This window comes from Pristis pectinata, chromosome 18, assembly GCF_009764475.1.
Source record: "Pristis pectinata isolate sPriPec2 chromosome 18, sPriPec2.1.pri, whole genome shotgun sequence".
Classification (NCBI taxonomy): domain Eukaryota; kingdom Metazoa; phylum Chordata; class Chondrichthyes; order Rhinopristiformes; family Pristidae; genus Pristis; species Pristis pectinata.
Window position 1 is genome coordinate 37,753,128 of NC_067422.1, and position 22,586 is coordinate 37,775,713.

The window sequence follows — 22,586 nt, forward strand, 5'->3', positions numbered from 1 at the left end:
TTCTTTTCGAATCACTGCAGTCCTTCTGGTGAAGGTACTCCTACAACGTTCACAAGATCACAAGACAAGACAAAGGAGCAGAAGTAGGCCACAAGGCCCATCGAGTCCACTCCGCCACTTCACCATGAGCAAAACTATTCTCCCATCTGGCCCCAATTCCCGGCCTTTTCCCCATATCCCTTGATCCCAACTAACTAGATACCTATCAATCTCTGTCTTAAACACCCCCAATGATCGGGCCTCCGCAGCTGTACGTGGCAACAAATTCCATAAATCCATGACCCTCTGGCTAAAGAAATTTCTCTGCATCTCTGTTCTAAATGGGTACCCTCTAATTCCAAGACTGTGCCCTCTTGTCCTGGACTCACCCACTATGGGAAACAACTTAGCCACATCTACTCTGTCCAGTCCTTTCAACATTCTAAATGTTCCTATGAGGTCCCCTCTCACTCTTCTGTACTCCAGTGAGTACAGTCCAAGAGCCGACAAATGCTTCTCGTATGTAAGCCCTTTCATTCTGGAAATCATCTTTGTAAATCTTCTGAACCCTCTCCAACATCAGTACATCCTTTCTAAGATAAGTGGCCCAAAACTGCACACTGTATTCCAAATGAGGTCTCACCAGTGCCCTGTAGAGCTTCATCAACACTTCCTTACTTTTATACGCTATTCCTCTTGAAATGAATGCCAATGTAGCATTCGTTTTCTTTACCACCGACCCAACCTGGAGGTTAACCTTCAGGGTATCCTGCACGAAGATCCCCAAGTCCCTTTGCACCTCCAAATTTTGAATTTTCTCCATATCTAGAAAATAATCTGCCTGTTTATTTCTTTTTCCGAAGTGTACAACAGCACATTTCTCAACATTGTATCTCATCTGTCATTTCTTTGCCCACTCTCCTAAACTATCTAAGTCTCTCTGCAACCTTTCTGTTTCTTCAACACTTGTTATTGGCTGGGAGTTCCAACATTTAGACCACAATGAAGGACCAGTGTGCAATTTGAAGAGAAACCTGCAGGTGGTGGTATTCTAATGCCTCTGCCACTTGTCTTTTTTTGGTGGTAGATATTAACAGCCAGTGCAAACAACTGTAGTGCATTTTGTAGATCGTACAGACTGCACCAATGTGTGGTTATGGAAGGAATGAACGTTAAGGGTGGCTGCTGAGGTACCATGCCAATCAAGCAATTTGGCCTGGACGGTGATGAGTTTCTTGAGAGTTATTGCAGCTGCACAGATCCAGGCAAATGGAGAATACATCACTCTTCTGACTTGTGTGCTGCAGATCGTAGAAAGGCCCTGGGGAGTCAGGAGTAGTGTTGCTCACCACAGGATAACCAGCCTCTGATCTGCTCTCATAGCTAAAGTATTTATACGCTCAGTGCTTCTGAGTTTCTGGTTATCAGCGACTCCCATGATATTGATGGTGATGGACTTAATGGTAAAGCCATAAAACATCAAGAGTAGCTGCTGAGGCTCTCTTGTGGGTCAGTGCCTGGCACTTAGCGGTAAAAATGTTATTTGCCACTTCTTAGCACATGCTGCATTCAGGCTTTACTGTGTCATTTGTTGAAGAGTCGGCAATGGAATTGTGCAATCACCAGTAAACATGCCCACTTCTGACCTTATGATGAAAGGAAGGTCATTGATGAAGCAGCTGAAACTGGAACACATCGGATAACCACAACCATGTCTCTGTGGAAGTTATGACTTCAAATACTGGTATTTTCCCTTTGATGTTCATTGACTTCAATTTTATGAGGGCACCGTTATGCCATACTTGGTCAAATGGTACCTTGACACCAAGGGCAGTCAGCTATTCTCTAAACTTATCCCAAAACAAGTCCATGATAACCTTACTATCTCCAAATCTTTCAAAATTCAACATCACAAGCTGAACTCAAAGCTACACTGTGTCAGCTTGTTCTTCACTGACTGCATGGCTCTTAAGAGCAGCTCTTAATTGAGCCAAATACATTAGGTTGGAATTGGTTTATCCTGATTTCAGCTAGAGGAATCTATAACTAAGAGGGATAAGTCCCAGGGATTCCTTGCTGATATGCACGCATGTCAACATTCTATTACTTCCAGACTGGAATAGTTTCTTGACACATTTGGGTTAACAGAAATACAGGCAGTAATGGGTAATAGAGGACTTCTGAGCAGGAAGGTCAACAACATTCAGAAGGGGTAGGGAGGAAAAAGAAATTGAAAATGGTCCAAGAGGCTACTATCTATAAACTGATTAGCTAAATTTGACTGGATTATGGAACATGCACGGAACTACCACTCATTCCAACTGTTCAGTGGCAATTTATAGGCATTAATATTGTGGATGACCGATCAGCCACTATTCAGCTTGCATTACACATCCAGAAGATAGTTTATAAATCATATCTTAAATGTGATTTAATTAATTGGACCAGGTAGTGCCTGGTGGTTCTTCTTGCAATCATGGTTGCAAACACAAGCAGCAGCATGATGTAGAACACAACACCCTCTGGAGACTTTGCCAAGGTTGATGCTTTTATGATCTTCAGCAAGCTTGCTGCAAAGTTAGGAGTTTACTAAAATAAGGACTTTGAAAATGGAGCAGGAAAGAACTCAGCTTTCATCAGCAGTATCCAGGCACTATGCTATGATGGGCACATCCATGGCCAATCTTGAGGAAATCACTGTGCTTAAATTAGTAGCAGCCAGTTCAATAAGATCATTGCTGAGCTTTTACCTCAGTGCCATTTTCCTGTGCCAGCTCCGTATGATTTGATTTCCTTAATGTCTAAAAAAAACAATTTCTTAAACAAGTTGAGGGAACCATAGTCGGAGGTAAAATTAGGGTTTTTCAGGTTGGTTCAAGAACCTGATGGCAGTGGGGGAGAAGCCATTGTTGAATCTTGAGGTTTGGGTCTTCAGCAATGAGAAGGGGACATGGCCTGGATGGTGGGGGTCCTTAATGATGACATCATCTCTTGTAGATGTTCTCGACAGTGGGGAGTGCTGTGCCAAGATGGAACTGGCTGAGTCAGAATCAGAGGCAGAATATGTAAAATAAGTTTTCTCCAATCTAACATGGTATCTGGGGTAAATTTGCACACTTATTTCAGAGTACGACTCTGACATAAAAAGGGGCACCAAGACCCACCAGGACATTCAACCTCTTACAAAAAACATTTAAAATATATGTGCAACATGATATTGAGCATCTCAAAGATCCATGGATAAGCCGTGTAACATCAGCAATCAGGCCTCAGTTAATGAAGAGCTTAATAGCGAAGTTGAAAAAACAACTATGCATACAAGGCTGTAGTACACACTGTGAACTTGCTCCAAACAGGCCTCATTGCTGGATTGGAGGCACTGGAATGTCCTGGCACCACAGAGATGCAGCGTGGAAACAGGCCCTTCTGCCCACCAACTCCACACTGACCATCAACCACCTATTTAACATATCTTTATTAGTCACATGTGCATCGGAACACACAGTGAAATGTGTCTTTGCATAGAGTGTTCTGGGGGCAGCCCGCAAGTGTCACCACGCTTACATTATCCCATTTTTATCTCCCCACGTCCTCCAGATTCAATCACTCATGAGGGGTGATTTACATTGGCTAATTAACCTACCAACCTGCACGTCTTTGGGATGTGGGAAGAACTGGAGCAAGCCCATGCGGTCACAGGAAGAACTTGAAAACTCCACACAGACAGCACCCGGTCAGAATTGAACCCACATCTCTGGTGCTGTGAGGCAGTGCCTCCACTGGCTACTCCATTGTGACAGGAACAGAAAGCATTGCTTCGTTCACTGATGAAAACATTGCACAGAAGGATTTGCTCACATCAGTTTGAGGCACATGCAGGACAGGGAAGTAAACCACGGAAACATTCCAAATGGCTGTTCGTCTATGAAGTACACAAAATTCCACAAGGCTTTGAAGATGCACAGATACCGCTGCATTCAAAATTGAACTCAGCAATATTTACACAACTTGACTGAGAAATTGCAGTGGTGAACTGATCATTTTGATAATCTATTAAAGTGATGTATTGGCATGGTCTGAAAGCAAACTATTTACAAAAACATGGATGTGTCTCTGTTTCATGGCTCCTTGTCTCATTTATTAGAAATCTTACCAAAGTCAGATGGCTGCCTAAGTCAGGAAACAATCGAGGCTGATATCTTGATGCAGTACTGAGTGCACACTGTTGGTAGTCAATTAACCTACCAATCAGCATGTCTTTGGGATATTGAAGGGAACTGGAGCAACAGGGGTAAACCCAAGTGGTCACAGAGGGAATGTGCAAACTCCATATGGACAGCACTGGGTGTGAGGATCGAATGTGGATCGTTGGAACAGTGAGTCAGCAGCAGCACCTGTTGCTCCACTGTACCACCCACAACAGTTTAACCTTCTCTCTTAAATTTGGTCACAATGCTTTTGCCACATCAAATAGTTGATTAACTTTCATCTGACCAACTATTAGACATACCACATGGCAGGATGACATTACCAATTACAAGGTGCTGAGATGTGGCTTTTCTGCAAGTGCTCATGCAGAGAAAAGATACTAAGCTTGCAGAGCAAAACAGTGCAGCAATGAAACAAAGACAGATGGCTTTTGCCACAACAACACAGCAGGGATGTCTGGAATGAGGCATCATAAATACAAGGAAAAGTTACAACAGAAATAACCAAGTAACAGACACATTGTTTCACTGACAATACACATCCAAAAATGACCTGCAAGAAAGTGACTTGCTGTCCACCTGACCAATGAGGAATCACGTGGTAGCGAAAGGATAAAACTTTTCCAGAATAAGCAAAAGAAACTAGAGTACAAGACAGAAACCTACCACCTGGTGTAAAGTGGGCAATCCTGTTACACAGGAAACCACTTAGATCACAAGTACCTGCCTGAAGAATGAGTTCAAAACAATTTGCTGTTCTTTTCTCAGTGCACTGTAATCAGAGGCAAGACAGAACAAAAACAGGAAATGCTTTCACCTTTACAGAAGGCATTTTCAAAACAAAACCCTGTTGCGTTGAGCAAAGAGCCATCAGTAAAATCTAAAAATTCTCATGCAAATATGCTTGTATCACTGAGTGGAGCAGGACGATTTCAGCAGTATGTATAACTGAACATTGAAACCAACGTACATTTAAATTTACTTTTATTGTCTATCACCCCAATTCCACCACATCAAGTACATTCAGTTGAAGCCAGTTATGTGAAAATGTTTCTCTCAAAAAAAGTCACATGGCCAGTTACTGGCCCTTCATTGTGTACACGATCATCAAACAGACAGAATGTGGAGTGTGTCAGAGTCATAGTCAGTCATACAGCATGGAAACAGGCCCTTCAACCCAACTCGCTCATGCCAACTGTGTTGTCCAGAGAGCTAGTCTCCTCTGCCCGCGTTTGGCCCACAGCCCTCTAAACCTCTCCTATCCGTGGACTTATCCAGATGGCTTTTAAATGTTGCTAATGTGCCCGCCTCAACCACTATGTCTGGCTCATTCCAAATACGCACCACCCTTTGTGTGAAGAACATGCCCCTGATGTCCCTTTTAAATCTCTGTCTGATCTTAAACCTATGCCCACTTATTTTTAGCACTCCCTGGAAAAAAGACCACGTGCTTTCACCCTGTCTAAACCCATCATGATCTTATCTATAGGTCACCCCTCAATCTCCTACATTGCAGGGAATGAAGTCCTGGTCTACACAACCTCTCCTTGTAACTCAGTCCCCCCCAAGTCCACGCAACACCCTGGTAAATCTTTTCTGCACTCTTTCTAGAGTAACAACATCTTTCCTATAACAGGACGATCAAAACTGTACACAATACTCCAAGAGCAACCTCACCGACATCTTATATAACTGCAACATAACTTCAACTCCTATACTCAGTGTCCTGACTGAAGGCCAGCATGCCAAACACCTTCTTCACCACCCTATCTACCTGTGACGTTGTTCTCAGCGAACTATGCACTTGCCTTCAATGCCTGAAATGTGAAAAGCACAATCTATAATAATACCATTGCTTTCAACAGATCCTAAGCCCTGACCATCTGTTCTCCCACTGAATCAGAGGGCAAAGCATGGAAGGAGGTCATTTGGCCCATCAAGTCTGTGCCAACTCGATGCCAGAACAATCCAGCTAGCACCATTTCTGTCTCCTCCCTGTAGTGCTACACGTTTTCTTCAAGTATTATCCAGTTCCCTTCTAAATATCATGATCGACCGTCTCCATAACGCCCAAGTGGAATGGTACAATTTTAAAGAACATCTCCCCAATGTGCCAATCAAAGATTTGTGGGAGCTCACTGTGTATAATCTGACTTTGTCCTTCACTACGTTACTAACTCCAGCTACTATTCATTGTCCGTAAAGCATTTTAAGACATCCGAAGGTCACAAAAGGCAATATATAAATGCAATTTGTCTTTCCTATTCAGAACAGGAAACACTACCGGGAAAATTAACGAGGCAAACCCTGCCAAAAGCCTGAACCTGACGGCTCTAAAGTGATGGCAGAGATGGTGAATGTGTTGGTTACGATAATTCAAAATTCCCTGGATTCTAGACCAAAATGAATGGATTGGAAGTAGCTAGAGTAACATCACTACTTGAGCAAGGAAGGAGAAAAAAAATATAAATTATTTAGCCTGACTTTGGAGAATGGGGAACTGATAGAATCCATTGAGGAAGTGGTAATAAAACACTCTACTAATCAGAATGAACACGGTTCTATGAAAGGAAATTTGTGTTTGACATTTCTAGTCTGAGGATATAGTTACAAGAGGCATATGAAACAAAATCAATAGATTTAGTATGATTTGATTTTCGAATAACATTCAATAAAGTGCCATAGCAAGGTGGTTACACAAACTCAGCACCCTTGGGTTGGGAGGAATACTTTGCAAGAAGAGAGGATTGGCTGAAGGATTTAAAGTATTGGGCATAGAGGTTAACTTAGGTCAGCAGGCTACTATTAGGGAAGAACTACTATTAGGGAAGAACTACTATTTAGGGAAGAACTACTATTTAGGGAAGAACTACTATTAGGGAAGAACTACTATTAGGGAAGAACTACAAGTGGTGGGGCCTTGGATAATCAGAAACTACAATATGATTTGAAAGTGAAAGAGTGCAAGTTTACTGATGACACAAAGCAAGGTGGGATATGAACTTTGAGATGAATACAAAGATCCAGCAAAAAGGACATAGGCAAATGATTTGGCAAGAAAGTAGCAGATGGAGTGCAATATAAGCATGTTTGAAATTATCCACTTTGGTCTGAAGAACAGAAAATCATAGTAAGGTAATCCCGATGAAATTATATTCTGGTTTGGCGAGATCACTTCTGAAATACTGTGTAGTTTTGAAAGGAAAAGGAAAGATATATCTAGTTAAAAGAAGATACAGTGAAGGTTCACTGGACTGATTCCCAGGATGAGTGGGTAGTCCCATATAGAAAAATAAAGGATTCACCTAGTTTTCCAGAGATAAGAAGAGTGAGTGTGAATGAATGGACAAAGTTTGGACATTTGAATCAGCGACAATACTGAATAAGTGCAGGTTCTGGGAACCATAAGGTCTACACCTATCTATAGTAAGGAAATCCCATCTGTTTGAATAATGTGAATCAGGAATGGTACGGTATCAGCAGAAAAATAGAACACACAGTGAAGGGAAAAAAAAATAGGAAAATATCTAGAAACCAAAATAAAAAAAAGGAAAGTCTTGACTGACCAAAGAGGTAACAGTTAACATGAACAATACAGTAAAATGTTATACATTTTGATCTCCATAAGGCATCTGATAAGCCATACAATGAAACAAATTGTAAAACAGAGAACCCAACCAGCAACAACAGACAATAAACAGAGGGTTGAAGAGTGGCAGAAGGTGGGAAATAGGATCCCACAAGAACATGCTGGAGGCATTATTCACAATATTTAGAGTTTGAAATCAAAAGTAATTTCTAAATTTCAGATGACACCAAATTTTGGGGGAGTGGGAAAATTTTAATCATTTAGTAAACATGAAGAACATTTAACTGAGCAAATGAAATTTAATACAAATAGGTGTTGGATGTTGGGAAAAAAGTATTGAAGTCAAGAATTAGCTAGAAAAGAAGAACCTGAGGGAAAAGGGGCAAAGGAATCTGGAAAGAACAAATGAATAAAACTTCTGGCACAGATAAGGGTATAACAGAAACAAATCAAACAATCGAGTTTATTTCTAGGATGGAACTGAAACATGGAGATGTGGTGGGTGCGTGGAATGCACTGCCTGGAGAAGTTGTGGGGGCAGATACATTAGGGACATCTAAGAGGCTCTTAGATAGACACATGAATGATACAGAAATGGGGAGCTACGTGGAGGGAAGGGTTAGGTACAGCTTAGAGCAGGATAAAATGTCAGCACAACATTTTGGGCCAAAGGGCCTGTACTGTGCTGTAATGTTCTATGTTCTTTGTTCTATGTTCATACAAATCTTGCATCAATCCTTGGTAATATAAAAAAAACACCGTGAAAGTACTGAAATCTGAAATCTCAAATTAATGCTTCATAGTAAAATCCACTTCCTCTCCCTGTCAAAGCCCTCCTATTTTTACCTTGACAATATTCCTTGGCCCTACCTTTGCAGGGACATAAAACGGCCTCTCATGCCTGCTCTGCCATAAAATCATGGCATATTTTTCACCTCAGCTCCATTCTCCTGCACCAATTTCTATCACAAGATTTCCTTAATATCTAAAAATCTAATAATTTATGTCTTGAATATACCCAGTGACTAAGACTTCAATGTCCGAGGCTGGCAATTCCAAAGATTCACTGGTAGATGGTCACTGCAGTCCTTGGTTCTAGGCATCCCAACATGATAAACATTAACCCTGCATCTACCTTCTGAAGTTGTAAAAATGTTGTATGTTTCATGAGATCACCTCTCTTTTTTCTAAACTTCAGCAAATGGCCTTAATCTACTAAATCTCTCTTATGACAAACAAGCCTTCCCGAATAAATCTAGTGAACCTTTACTGCACTCCACCTTTCACAAATTCATCCTCCTTTAGATAGAGAGAACAAATCCAGACACAATATTCCAGATGCAGTTTCACTGGGGTTCTATGTAATTGGAACAAGATGTTTCCAACTGGCCTCAGATCCACCTATAATAAAGGTCAACATACTGCTTGTCCTTCTAATTGTTGCTGCACCTGCTAGCTAATTTTCAGAGATCCATGTACAAGGATACCCAGGACCTTCTGGACACCAACACCTTTCAATGTCTCATTATCTTAAAAAAAAGTACTTTTGTTTCAATCCAATAGCTGCTGAAACTTTCATACATGATTTGTTGCCTCCAGTTCCAACGTTCCCCTAGCCAGCCTCTTACCTGCCATCTTCTATAAATCTTAGTTCATCTTAATCTCTGCTGCTCATATTCTACCTTTAATTATCCATGCTCACTTACTTATAAACTGGATCCTAGCCCTGTAGCGTCTTAAGTTTTCATCCAAGCACTGAAATCCCCTTTCCCTCTCTAATCTCCAAGCTGATAAATCGTCAAAAGCTCGACATTTTCTTCTAATTTTAACTTTGTGCATTGCTGTCCACTATTGGTAGCCATGCCTTGAATTGCATTCTAAACCTTAAAGTTCTGGAATTACCTTCCTCCATCCCTTACTTCCTCCAAGGCTTTTCTAAAGATACTTCAGTACAAGTTATTTATTTAGCTTCAAGATATTGAAAGATTCGAGCTATTTCAACACTGAATCTTGAATTATTAGCAGCAGTCTGTAGTAGTTTACATTTTTCCCCACTAAAAGAATAGGACTTCATTTGGATCTCTGCCCTCCATCTGTGATGGTGAAATGCAGAAGGAAAATTGGTACAAGTGGCATGCATAAAATAAAGACTACTTCAAAATATCAGAAAGAAAATTTAAAAGGAAGATTGCAAGAAGACTTTGTGTATTTAAGTAGTTCATTCTGAAAGCCTATAGCAGTTATATCCAGCCTCATACACAAGTATAAAATAAATCACATCAAAATAGCTCAGTAAACTGAGATTTGATGTCTTAAAACCAAAGCTGGTTTGGAGCAATGCCCTGCCAAACTGCTGAGCTTGAGTGAGCAACAGCAAGATCAGAGTATCAGTGCCTGGGTTAATTAACTGATTAACACTTTATCCTAGCTTTATAAAAGTCCACCCTTTGTGTCAAACTGTCCCCCAAGTCCATCACTGGTACATTAATTCTCCAATAATTAATTTTGAATACATCACTTAAATAAACTCAAGACCTTTACATAAATGTTACCAAAGACCTGATAATGAACCTCAAAAGGTGATATTAATCTAGGTGGCTAAATGCTTGATCAAAGAAGTGGGTTTAAGGAGGGTCTTTAAGGAGGCGAGAGGTGGAGAAATGGGGAGGTTGAGTGATGGATGGAAGGTTTAGCGATGGAAGGCTTAGCTTAGGTTGGAGCTTAGATATCTAAAGATGCCAATTAAAAGAAATTACAGACATGAGAGCAAGGAAAATGTAGCCCGAACACAGGAATTTTTGAGAATAAGGTATTGCCAGACTGGGAGGAAATGTGAGCTTGCAAGTTAGGAGTATTGATACGAATGTTAGAAGAGGTCAAGTTACTGAATTGGGAGAATTGTCCAGTGAGCATAGAAATAGTCATGTCTAAAAGATAATATAGTCTGAAGGCTGTAATTGAGCCGACAGACAGAAATGGACAACTCTTCCACAGATGGCCACTTCTTTAAGCCCCACTCTGATACCATGTGTACAATCACAGCTCACCCCTTCAACACCTGTCCACTCAGCCTCCCAGTGTAATAGTTTTGCCTCCATTATCCTGGATTCTGATTAAAGATTTGCCATTTTTCACCAGAAGAGGTTATCTGGCCATTCAGGATTAAATTGCTACTTGTAGGAATATTCATTGCATAAACTGAGGGCTACATTTCCCCAGAGATTATATTTCAAGAGCATGTCACTGGATGCTAATTTCATTTACATATTGATATTATGAAAGATGCTTTATAAATTCAACCCTATTTACTGGGTGTAACTAGTTCAGCTTCCACAAGACCTTGCTTTGAACTGATAGCACATATATAATTCTACATCAATATTAAGGTAACAGTGACAAGGTTCAGGAGCCAATCCATCTTGTGGGAATGGGTAAGAAAACCGTACAACTTACCCAAGATTAAAGGCCAAAATACGTAGCAAAACTCTACTAGCATTAGTTTTGCTTTATTCTACTCCCTCCATCTTGAACACATCCAGAAGGCCAGAGATTATGTAACTGCAGCCTACACATAGAGCTATCAACTAAACTCTCACAACCAAGTATCACGACTGCATCTTTAGAGTGCAGAAGGATTCTGTCAACAAAGACTGCTGAACTAAAAATAAGCTTAATGAAAGAACCTCGTCAAAAATGCACGGCAAGAGTACTAATCTGTTTGTGACTAGGTTTGATGACTAACATGAAATATTTAAGGATTATTAATAGAAGAACCAGCCACAGGAACTTGGTTAACTCACATACACTCTCATTTACTGTAAAGCAGTCATTTAAGTCATTTTTCCACTTCATTGACTGGTCTGTAAGCAAACTCACTTCTAATCACTGGCGCTGGACGGCTGGAATCTTTGAAAATTCCACAAAGTCAATAATCTCCACGGATTGTGGTTTTGTGGGCACAGAAATCAACATCGCATCTAAAGGACAGCACAGACCAGCGTTGTCCTTAGCATCAAACTAATCGTCAACTGAAAGGTTGTTGCAGGAGGGAAAAATTAGGAAGGGTTCTTGTTTTTAGCAACTATCAACGAGGTGTTTATGCATAGATATTAGGCAAGGTGGTTGCCCTAAGAAATAAATCACCACTCAGGCTTGTCTGAAGGCTCACATAACCAAATCAAAAGGAACTCCACATACATGGAACTACACTGTAGCAAGGGACTCAGACCCTTGGAGAAGATAAACAGACAAAAATTCTTGTATGCTTAGGTTCAAGACATTCATGCCTATAATTCTATACAGCCAAAGAGAAAGAACTGGAAAGCAACTTGGCCAATTTGAACCCTAGATTCGAATCAACTGGAACCACTAAAATTCAAATGTACCTTTTTGCTCTCAAAGTGTATTCACCTTCAGAAACAGTTTGATGGTAAACTCTATTCAGTTACCCAGTCTCCTAACTCTCACCATCTCCAAGTGCAGTCCAGTCACCAATCTCCACCCTCAGCATAATGCCCAACTGTCAACATACCACCTTTTCCCTATTCTGTCCAATCCTCAACCATTTATCATCTACCTGTTCCCCAAAGGAAAGAAAATGTAGATTGATGAGATAAACAAAATAATCAATATATAAACTGCTTGAAAAGGAGTGGGTAAGTGCATATACTGACATAATTAACAAAACAAATTACAAGGCTATTTCCTGAATTTAACACTTAATTGGATAATTTAAAATCGCATTAAATTTTATTACATCTAAGTTTCCAATGTAGATTAAGTTGATTACAAAACCAACCATTTTTATTTAACTGGTCAAATCCTTGTTATAGTGACAGCAAGAAAATGAAAGCAATCCAACTTCAATGCAGACTAAAATACCAATTGAAGCACAAGGTCCTCTCAGAAATGTGTAGGTTATGAGCAGCTGTGGGATACAACAGACAGAGAAATGAAGGAGTTATTCAGTCTATTGTGCCTGTGGCCGTCTATAACAGTTACCAATTAATCTCTCTTCCCTGCTTTCTCGATAGCTTTCTTTAAATTAACAATTCAATTTTCTTTCAAAATTACAACTGAACATCTTTCCACCAACCTGACAGGCAGTGTATTCCCAGTCATAACTCATCAGGTGGAGTATGAATTACCCAGGACTTTTTTGTCTATATGATACTTTAAACCCAAGTCCTCTGTTTACCTATTCAACATATTCATCATCAAAGCCATTTCACAATTTTAAGGTCCTGTAACAAATTTCCCAATTTTGCCTGTCTCTCCGCAAACCCAATGAAGGCACTTCCGGATTGTGATTTACAAGCAAAAGTCAATATGGCTTGTAGAGAAATCATAATGAAGACGGTTAATGGACTAATATCGAAACAAGTTCAAATCCCAGTGACAACTTGTAAACGAGGGGAGTTTGTGGGTTACTGACCAGGGCTAAGCTACCTGTGACACTCTACACTGCCACGGAGGACCTATTTGAAATCATCACCTTACAATCCCAAACCAGAATCCTCTAACTCTTCCCATTCCCAAAGCAAATGATGGTGCAATCCTTTCTTGGCACTTCAGCAAATATCCTGTGTAAGTAATTCTAGATAAATACAATCTCTGGAAAAAGACTTTTACTCTTTGTTGTGAATATTAAGCCACATCCATAAAATATTTACAGGAAGATTTATGCACTATGCTGCAGTCTGCTAATGATTGTGACTAGCCCACTGAGCTAAACAGCAAATGTGTGAAAGCAGGTTATGTTTAACAAAAAGTATACACACTAAAGCAATCTTCCTCTAAATTTAAAGCTCACCGAGTACTTCAGAATTCGCCATGATATAAATAAGACTGTGGTAAACAATGTTACCACAAAATTACACAGAACAGAGTAGCCCTAAAGACAGGTTATCTATATACATAGCAGCCTTTGACATCAATGGAGCTTTTGACTAAGTATGATATTAAAGAACCAGAGAAAAAATTAAGTCAATGTGAATATTAGGAACCTCCACTGGGTGGTATCACACCTAGAATAAAGGAAAATGGTTGTGGTTGTCAGAAGCTTGGGACCTTACCCAAGATATTGCCACAGGAGTCCTCAGAACATATTCCTAGGAACAACCATCCCCAGTTTGTTCATTAATGACTGTCCCACCATCAGAAATGAACACAAAAATGCTGAAAACACTCACCTGGTCAGACAGCATCTGTTGAAAGTGAAACCCATATGAGAGGAGTTGAAGATGTTGTCCAATGCAAGGACAAATTCAGCCAAGTGAATGAGTGAGTGTGTTGGTAGAAGGGAAATGGTTGGGCCTCTGACCAAGGGAGAAGCAGAGGGTCTGTTTTCTAACTTGGTTTTCCTCCCTCTCCCAGTTCTGATTAAGGGTCTTCAACCTTGGTCTTTTCAGTAATCTGTTCTTATTTCAAATTCCCAGCCGTGTTTTTTTTAAACATGTTTTTTATTTTCCCTCCATCATAAAACCCAATGGGAGATTCTCACTGCTAAGTGCAATGTTTAGTTCTGTTTGGAACTCCTCAGATAATGAAACAATTCATGCCCACATGCAACAAGGCCTCAACCCAAATGCGGAATAGGCTAATAAGCAACATATAACACAAGTGGTGGCTACTGATTCATTTCAACTACAGAGTCAACAAACAAAAAGCATCACCAGGATCATAGGCTCCAACAAAAGGGTTACAGAACAGATCCAAAGGATCTAAAGGTTTTGCAATCGTACTCATCTTTAGGAACCCTACTTGAAGAATATTCCAAACCAAGGGTAAAACGAAATATCAACAATGAGTTTTGACAAGAAACTAAGAATTTGAGTTATATCCTCACAGATGAGGTTGAAGGACGATGTGATCAATATATTTAAAATAATTAAGGAAACTAATGCAGCAAACATGCTCCTTGTTTGGCTGGTGTAGTCCAATAGAAATTACTGACCAGACTCAAAGCTATGGCAAAACTATTTTAGTCAATGCACTAACTTTGGTAAAAAATTCTTAAATTTAGGATAAGGTTCATAAAATTATTTTAAAATAACTATTGTCTTTCACTAACCAAGTGCAGCACTCAACAACAATAAAACTTGTCCCACACTACCTTTCATCATACTTTCTCCTCAACACACAAAAATGCAGAGTTTACATAAATACTCCATGCAAAGCAATGGAAGGTGTCCTCGACAGTACTATCAAGTGGGTCTTCCCCTTCAAAACCTGATCACTGATGCTTAGTTTGGCTTTTGCCAGGACCACATCAGCCTTAGACTTCACCACAGTCTCGATCCAAACATGGACCAACATCACTGCAGTTGTTCATCAGTGCGGTGTCCTAGGCTCAATCCTTTTCAGCTGCTTCATCAAAGATCTCCCCTTCCAGTCAGGAGAGGGAATGTTCACTGATGACTGCACAAGGTTCAATTCCATGCATCTCCTTAGAAGACGAAGCAGTCCAAATATGCATGCAGCAAGGACATGGACTAAATTCCAGTTTGTGCCGATGTGGCAAATAACATTTGCACCACAAAATTGCCGAGCAATGACAAGCTCCAACAATTTACCTTTGACACTCATCAACCCTCAGCATCAACATATTGGGGGCACCACTGACAACAAACTCAACTGACTAGCCATAGAAATAATAAATACTGTGGCAACAACAGCAGATCAGATATTCTGCATCAGGTGGTTCATCTTCTGACTCCTTATCGTATACAAAGTACAGCTCAGGAGAGTGAATGAATACTCTTCACTTGCCCGAACGAGTGCAGCTCCAATAACGAAGACCCAGACCACCCAGAACAAAGGAGCCTCTTGATTGGCACTTAATCCATTACTTAAATAATTTCCCCACGCAGTGGCTGTAGTGTGTGCCATTTACAAACTGTGCTGGTGATTTGCTGACACTACTCTGACAGCATTTCTCAAATCCGTGACCTCTACCACCAAGGACAAGGGTAGCAGGCACATGGGAACACCAGTGCCAGCAAGATGCCCTCAGAGTCACATACCACCCTGACTTGGAAAAATGTCACCATCATAACTCAGTCTAAACTCTAAGAATCATTAATTGTGGGAGTAATTTTACCAGGACTGCAGCAGTTCAAGTTGGCTCAACGTCACCTTCTCAAAGGCATTTAGGAATGGACAAAATATGTTTGCCTGGCCAGGATGCCTATACCCCAAATCAATGAATAAGTATGCACTGCGATCAATTGTGCTAGTTGTATGTCCAATTCAGAAATGCCATTAACTAGATCTGTTAACATATTCTAGAAGAAAAATTTAGAGGGTGCCTTCAGAAATGGAGCTGGAAAATGTTAAAACCATATCCAGAGGAATACATTTTTCAAAGTTCTGAGCTTCTGAAAAATATGGCCAAGGAAGTGACAGATATAAAAGCCATTTAAAAGGGAGATATGCTCATTTGAGAAACTGGGGTACCCACCAATGTGGAAAATAGGTAGGGAATTAGAAACAGATAAGAGACCAACTAAGGTGACATGGCAACACGTTTACTGGCTACTTGGTTGATTCTGCTTAATTACTGTTCCTCACAGGGTCTGCTGTGAATCTCAGCTGATGGGCTCCTCAATGCACTATTACAATCTAGGCAACATTTGCTATTGTTTTCACTGAAGGATCAGTAACCGGTGGATACATATTTAAGTAAAAGAATCAGAACTAAGAAAAGTTATGTAGCATGTCCCAGAATGAACTGCTTTGGAGAGTGGTGCTATAGTGACTTTCGAAAGGGAAATTCTGCAGGGACATGGGAATAGGTCAATAGAGTGGGAGTAATTTAGGTGCAAGTGAAATAGGCAATGATGGGGACAATTATCCTTCCAACATCCTGTTAGGTTCTGTAGCAGTTTATTCAAATTACATTACATACATTGCACTGTTACACTACTCTGGTCTAGTTTTTCTTTTATCATTTTCACCATATTGAGTGCTAATATATTCCAGTCAAATCTGTATTCAACTCAGTTCAGAGCATCCTTAAAATCTATTTTGGTCAAACCCCTCACTATTCCTACCCAACAAATGTTTATTGTCATCAGCCATGAAAACTTCAAATTGCTCTTCCAGCATCCATTCTCCTTTGGAGACATTTCAGATTTCCATTAATACCTTTCCTATAGATAGACCATCCCAGTTTCATTAAAGAGCCCAGGTTTAATCTTATGTTGTGGCCCTCATTTTACATTGGTCCCACCAGATGAAATAGATTTGGTGCATCAACCCTAATGAATTTCTTAGTCATGTTAGTACTATCATTTATCTTGATTAGATCTGTCTTCAAGCTTTTAATCACGAGAAGATAAATTACAACACACTCAGTGATGGGAAGGCCCTTTCACTGTGCAATTAACTTGTCTGAGCAAAAAAACACCTCACCAGCATCATCTGCTGACATGTTCACAGTGCCTAGTTTATATCCTCCTCCGTCTAATCACTGGGCTATAACTTACAATCAAAAAATCAGGAAGAGGTTGAAGTTATATTGAACACACAAACTAGTTAATGTCGTGAACTGTATGAGGAAGCTGCAGTTTGTGCCTGAATCGTATACAAGATATGATTATGGTCACGATGTTCAACTGTGGCAATGAACACACAGGACATAACACTAAGTCCAGCTATAAGTAATGCAATTCAGATATGCCTAATATATTCACAAAGGAGAGGACATCAACAAACACTGGAGGGAATTTGGGGGTGGGGGGGGGAACAGAGGGAAGGGGGTGGACTGATATGGTATAGGAGTCATTAAAAGTGGCACAAGATTACAGACAACCCATTGCTCATAATCCATTGGAATCGAAGGCAGCAAGGAAAACATTAACTTACGGGTGTGGTTTCATTTCAATGTAGTTCTTTGGGATGAAGCCGTCTTTTCCATTCAGCTCAGCCTTGTACCAGTTCTGATCACATTCTTCATTTAAAACCTGCAAAGGTAACACACAAAATAACAGGTTAGATTGGATGATGAAAAGTTACACCTTAGTTTACACAGAGATGGATTAGATTGCACATTCCCTTTATCTGAAATGAAGCTTCAGGCTTTAACCTGAGAGAAGTGTTTCCAATAGAGCTGCTAACAGTTTTTGAAATGAAAGCTCTGTCGTTTATGATATTGATATGAGACAACAATTTTCTCATAAAACCAGAAAAGGGCAGGACAGGGATCCCCAAGGCTCCTTAAAACCCACAATTCCTTAAAGGCAGAAACAAAGTCAAAACCCAGTATCCTGAAGTAATGCAGAGAAGTGACCAGAAATGCTGTGAAGGCTGTAGCTGAAGACGAGGTAAACACTTGACTTTTCCCTGTTAATCTGTCAGGTCCCAGGAAGGGTCTAGCATGTGATCACTGGCTCTAGATAAGGGGCCAGCTGGGCCAGGATAATCTTTCATTGGCACTAACTACAATTTTGAACAACCCTTTAAAGGACTGTTTCTGGACACAATGGGTTGAAGGATTCGTTGAATTACCATCCCTGCCACAGTCTACCTCTCAAGTTTCACTCTTGTTTGAGACAGTTACACATTGGAAAGCAATGTTGGCAGCTCTAGACCAGCATGCAAAGTTGAATGGCAGGCATCAGGGGAAGTTTTTTAACTAAAAAAGACCTCAGAATGGACACCAATAAATGGAGTCAAGAGAACATTAGATGTTTCTGCAGAGAGGCCACTGAAGGACATACTGTGAAAATGTGACTGAGCATTGAAAGTTGTGTTTGTGTGGATAACTCTGTATTCTTTGTGCTCATAATTATTTTTTTCCTCACATAAATGACTGAGAGCACTTGGGTGGCAGCCGGCCCCCACGTAATGTTGCTCTGAGCTGACACAGGAAGTGAGGTTTCTCAACGGTTGCTGCATCTTGATTGCAATGGCCAATGATTGCCCGAGATAAAAGTCCTGCTCAGAAACCAAATCTCAACTTGTTATGCCCTCAGAACCACATCTCACAACCTCACGACGTCTCAAAATGCAATGCCAGCATACACAGCAGCCATTTGTGTACATGATTACATAAACAATGAGAAATCATGAATATTGTTTTGGTGATATTGACCCAAGGACCTCCTATTGACAAACTTTCCTGTCACAGGATATTTTGTGTTTATCCCCGACAAGTGGTCCTTGGTATTAATATTTCACCTGGGCACAGCACTGAAGCGTCACATGGTTTGGTGTCTAAAAAGTGGTCTACATTCTTAAGTTCCAAACTGGGCTTTGAACTCATGGCCACCTGACTCAGTAACTGTTTGACAATTGTGAACCCTGTTTGTACTCAGCACAGTTGTACTGCAAAAGTAGAGCTATTATGTTACAACTGTATCTTATCCACTACGATATCAATTTCAATACTCACTTATGCATTTGCATGTATTTGGCTTTACTTGTTCTGCTTACACCCTGGTACTTAGATTTCACAAGGATAACTTTAACAATCCAGGCCAGTTAAGGTACCAGCAATACGTCAATGGTTCCACTGGAGTTGTGCAACAAGTGCACATAAGTTGCACAAGGGCCAGTACAAAGTACTATCTGTTTTTCACCTTTTGGGGTAACATCTGCAATTCATGCCCATACCTAAAGATCATTTTCCAGCAAACCGCTTTGGATTGTGGTCAAGCAAGTTGTTAAGGATTTCTCTCCGGCCTTGCTCAGGGTGGCAGAGACCAATTGCTGCCATTGTGCTGCCAGCTTGGTTGACATTGGGAGATTTTACAAATAAAAGATGAATTTCATCCTGACTGCACCTTAGTACAGCATGCTTTTTCAAGGAAGAATGGTTTTGCTTGGTAGTTGTGAAATATGTACAGCAATATTGTGGACGACTTAAAATATTCCTGAAGGACAAATGACTTATAAACAAAAGGGTTTGAGATTCACTCTGCTAACATTTTGGTTTCAATCGATTTGTGAGCCTGAGTCTCTGATGGACAATAGGCTACCTAAGTGTCAAAGCCTTCCATAAAATGGGACTGATAGTAACAACCCTAGTTGTTGCGGGCATCAGATTGCCTTCGAGTCAGTATTACATTGCAACCTTTAATGGAGAGCTACAGAGACAGCTGAGGGAACTAATGTTATTTTAATTTGCCTCAGATGTTCTAAGGTGCCAAACAAATGCACAAAGGTTCAATACTGAACTCTAATAGAGTCTGTGTCAAACTGCATGTTCTCCAATATCATGTTGGTTTCTTCCAGAAGCTCCAGATTGCTCTCACATCCCAAAGAAACGCAGGTTGGGACGTTAATAGGTCACTATAAATTGCCCCTCATGTGTAGATGAGTGGTAGAATCTGGCAGGGATTTGATGAGAGTGTGGGGAGAATAACTTCCTGTGAAAATTAGTGGGGAAAGGGATTGCTCTGAGCTGGGGCAGACTTGATCGGCCCATATACCCCCACCCCACCCCCATGTCATCAGAAAACATGGAGAAAAAAAAATAGGAATTTAATAACTCTAGAATCCTGCAAACCTTAAATAGGAAAAAATTCCTTTCTCAAACATCAATATTCTTGCTATAGAGGATGAACCAAGCCATTAAAAAGACATATCATCTAACACTCATCCACTGTTTCAGTGCATAAATCAGTTGGAAAACAAAGCTTCCAGTAACAAACCACAAGGATGTTATTCCATTTGCTTTTAGTTATTTTAAAAGTAATTTGTAATGTCAAGGGAGGCACAACAGGATGATTCTGTTCATCCTTGTGTCAATGTATACCCATTATTCTCACATCATTACAATCCAATCAGCAGAGTAAAACAGGACTCCAACCCCAGAGTGGCAAGTTAAAGGAAACAATATTTGTCATCCTTTATTACAAATGGCAATGATCATTTAAACTGGAATTGGATTAGCATTTTGAAAGGAATACATAAAAGATGACAGGAAAGGACAGAAAAATGAACTCTGAAGGAGACAACTCAGTTGAAATGATGCATTGGACTAGATGGTCTTTGTGTGGTAAATTCTCTCACACTTTGAATTTCAACACCTACATACAACTTTAGGACATTTGAGCTGGAGTGTTGCTTTCTCTCTGAAACCAGCAATGCATCAAGTTCAAGGTCAACAAATATGACAATAGATCCATTTGTTCCAATTTTTGTTTACAATTTACAACTTCCACATCCTTTGCATATAGGTAACAGAATACTGATCCAGTGAGCAGCCTTTGTTCAGTGCATCAAACTACCCTGCTCTTTCCTCAGTAAATGTACGTATGTGTCCCAGCAGGACACGCCAGTCAGCAATGAGGAGCAAAAATCCAAAATCCTCCAGAACCTGGGGACGCCTGCCATGGCAATGACTCTACAACTATGTATCTGCAATGCTGAAAGCATCATAGACAGGAGGTTTAGTGAGGTGGTGACTCTGCAGGTACAGGAAACGGAGCAAAATACAAACTGCTGGAAGAACTCAGTGGATCAGGCAGCACCTGTGGAGGCAGAGGGATGGTCGATGTTTTGGATCGAGACTGCATCAGGATCAGCAGTTCGTTTTTTTGCTCTGGATTACAGCATCTGCAGTCTGTGCCTGTACAGGCAACAGGTAGTTAGGTGATCACCACGAAAGGTGGAAGGGGAGAAGGGGTGGACAGGGAGTGCAAGATTACCCTGTGGCCATTCCTGCCAGTAACAAGTATATTGTTTTGGATACTGTAGGGAAGGGGGGGGAGTGGTCTTTCAGAGGAGAGCAGTCACCCAGTATGTGTCACCACAACTGGCTCTGATGCATAGAAGAGGAGGATGGGAGGATAGGAGAGCTATAGTTATAGGGGGCATGATAGTTATGGCGACAGACAGGAGATTCTGTAGCTGTAAACAAGACCCCAGGATTGTGAATTGTCTCCCAAGTGCCAGGGTCAAGGAGGTCTCTGAGCACTTGCAGAACATTTTCAAGGGGGGAGGACGAGCAGCTAGAGTTGGTTGTACACATTGATACCAATGACATAGGCAGAAAGGGGGACAAGGTTTGCAAAGTCAATATAGGGAGTTAGGCAGAAGGTTAAAAAGCAGGTCCCCTTTAGTTGTAATCTCTGGATTACTCTCTGTGCTACATGCTAGTGAAGGCAACAATAGGCAAATGAATGGTGTGGCTGTAGAGCGGATGCAGGCAGGAGGGATTCAGTTACTTGCACTACTGAGTCCTCTGAGGCAGAGGTGACCTGTATAGGTTGCAACTGAACTGAGGGGTCCAATAGTCCATCAAGGGCTGGGACCCAAAAGTAGCAATGTAACAGATGAGAAAATTGAAGAAAATATGGAGATTAAAACAAGCACATCCAGTAGGCAGGCCAGGTAGTGAGGAATGTCTGATTCCTTAAACATTTATTTTAATGCAAAAAGCCTGACAGATAAGGAAATGAACTCAGGACATGATTGGCACATGGGATTTCAAGTTCTTAAACAAATACATCTCATCTGTATTTACTGTGGAGAAGGACATGGAAGTTAGTGAGTTCAGGGAAAAGAAGAGATATCCTGAAGCAGATCAACATTACAAAGGAGGATGTGCTGGTAGTCTTGAAGTGCATAAAGGTGGATAAATCCTCAGAGCCTGACAGGGTGTATCCTAGGACACTGTGGGAAACAAGGGAGGATATTGCTGAATCCCTGGCAAAGAAATGTGTATTTTTGTTAGCCATGGTTGAGATAACAGAAGACTAGAGGATGACAAATGGTGACACAAGAGATTCTGCAGATGCTGGAATCTGGAGCAACACACAAGATGCTGGAGGAACTCAGTAGGTCAGGCAGCATCTATGCAG

The 22,586-nt window shown here is 40.7% G+C and overlaps 1 protein-coding gene across 1 annotated transcript in view; it reads right to left on the minus strand.

The window, feature by feature from the left end:
- The window catches only part of LOC127579747 (growth factor receptor-bound protein 2), a 119,597-nt gene that overhangs the window by 17,627 nt on the left and 79,384 nt on the right, over nucleotides 1-22,586 (minus strand). The window contains exon 2 of the mRNA XM_052032629.1: nucleotides 17,644-17,741. Within this exon, the coding sequence (XP_051888589.1) occupies nucleotides 17,644-17,741 (98 nt within the window). The remainder of the gene's footprint in view (nucleotides 1-17,643; nucleotides 17,742-22,586) is intronic.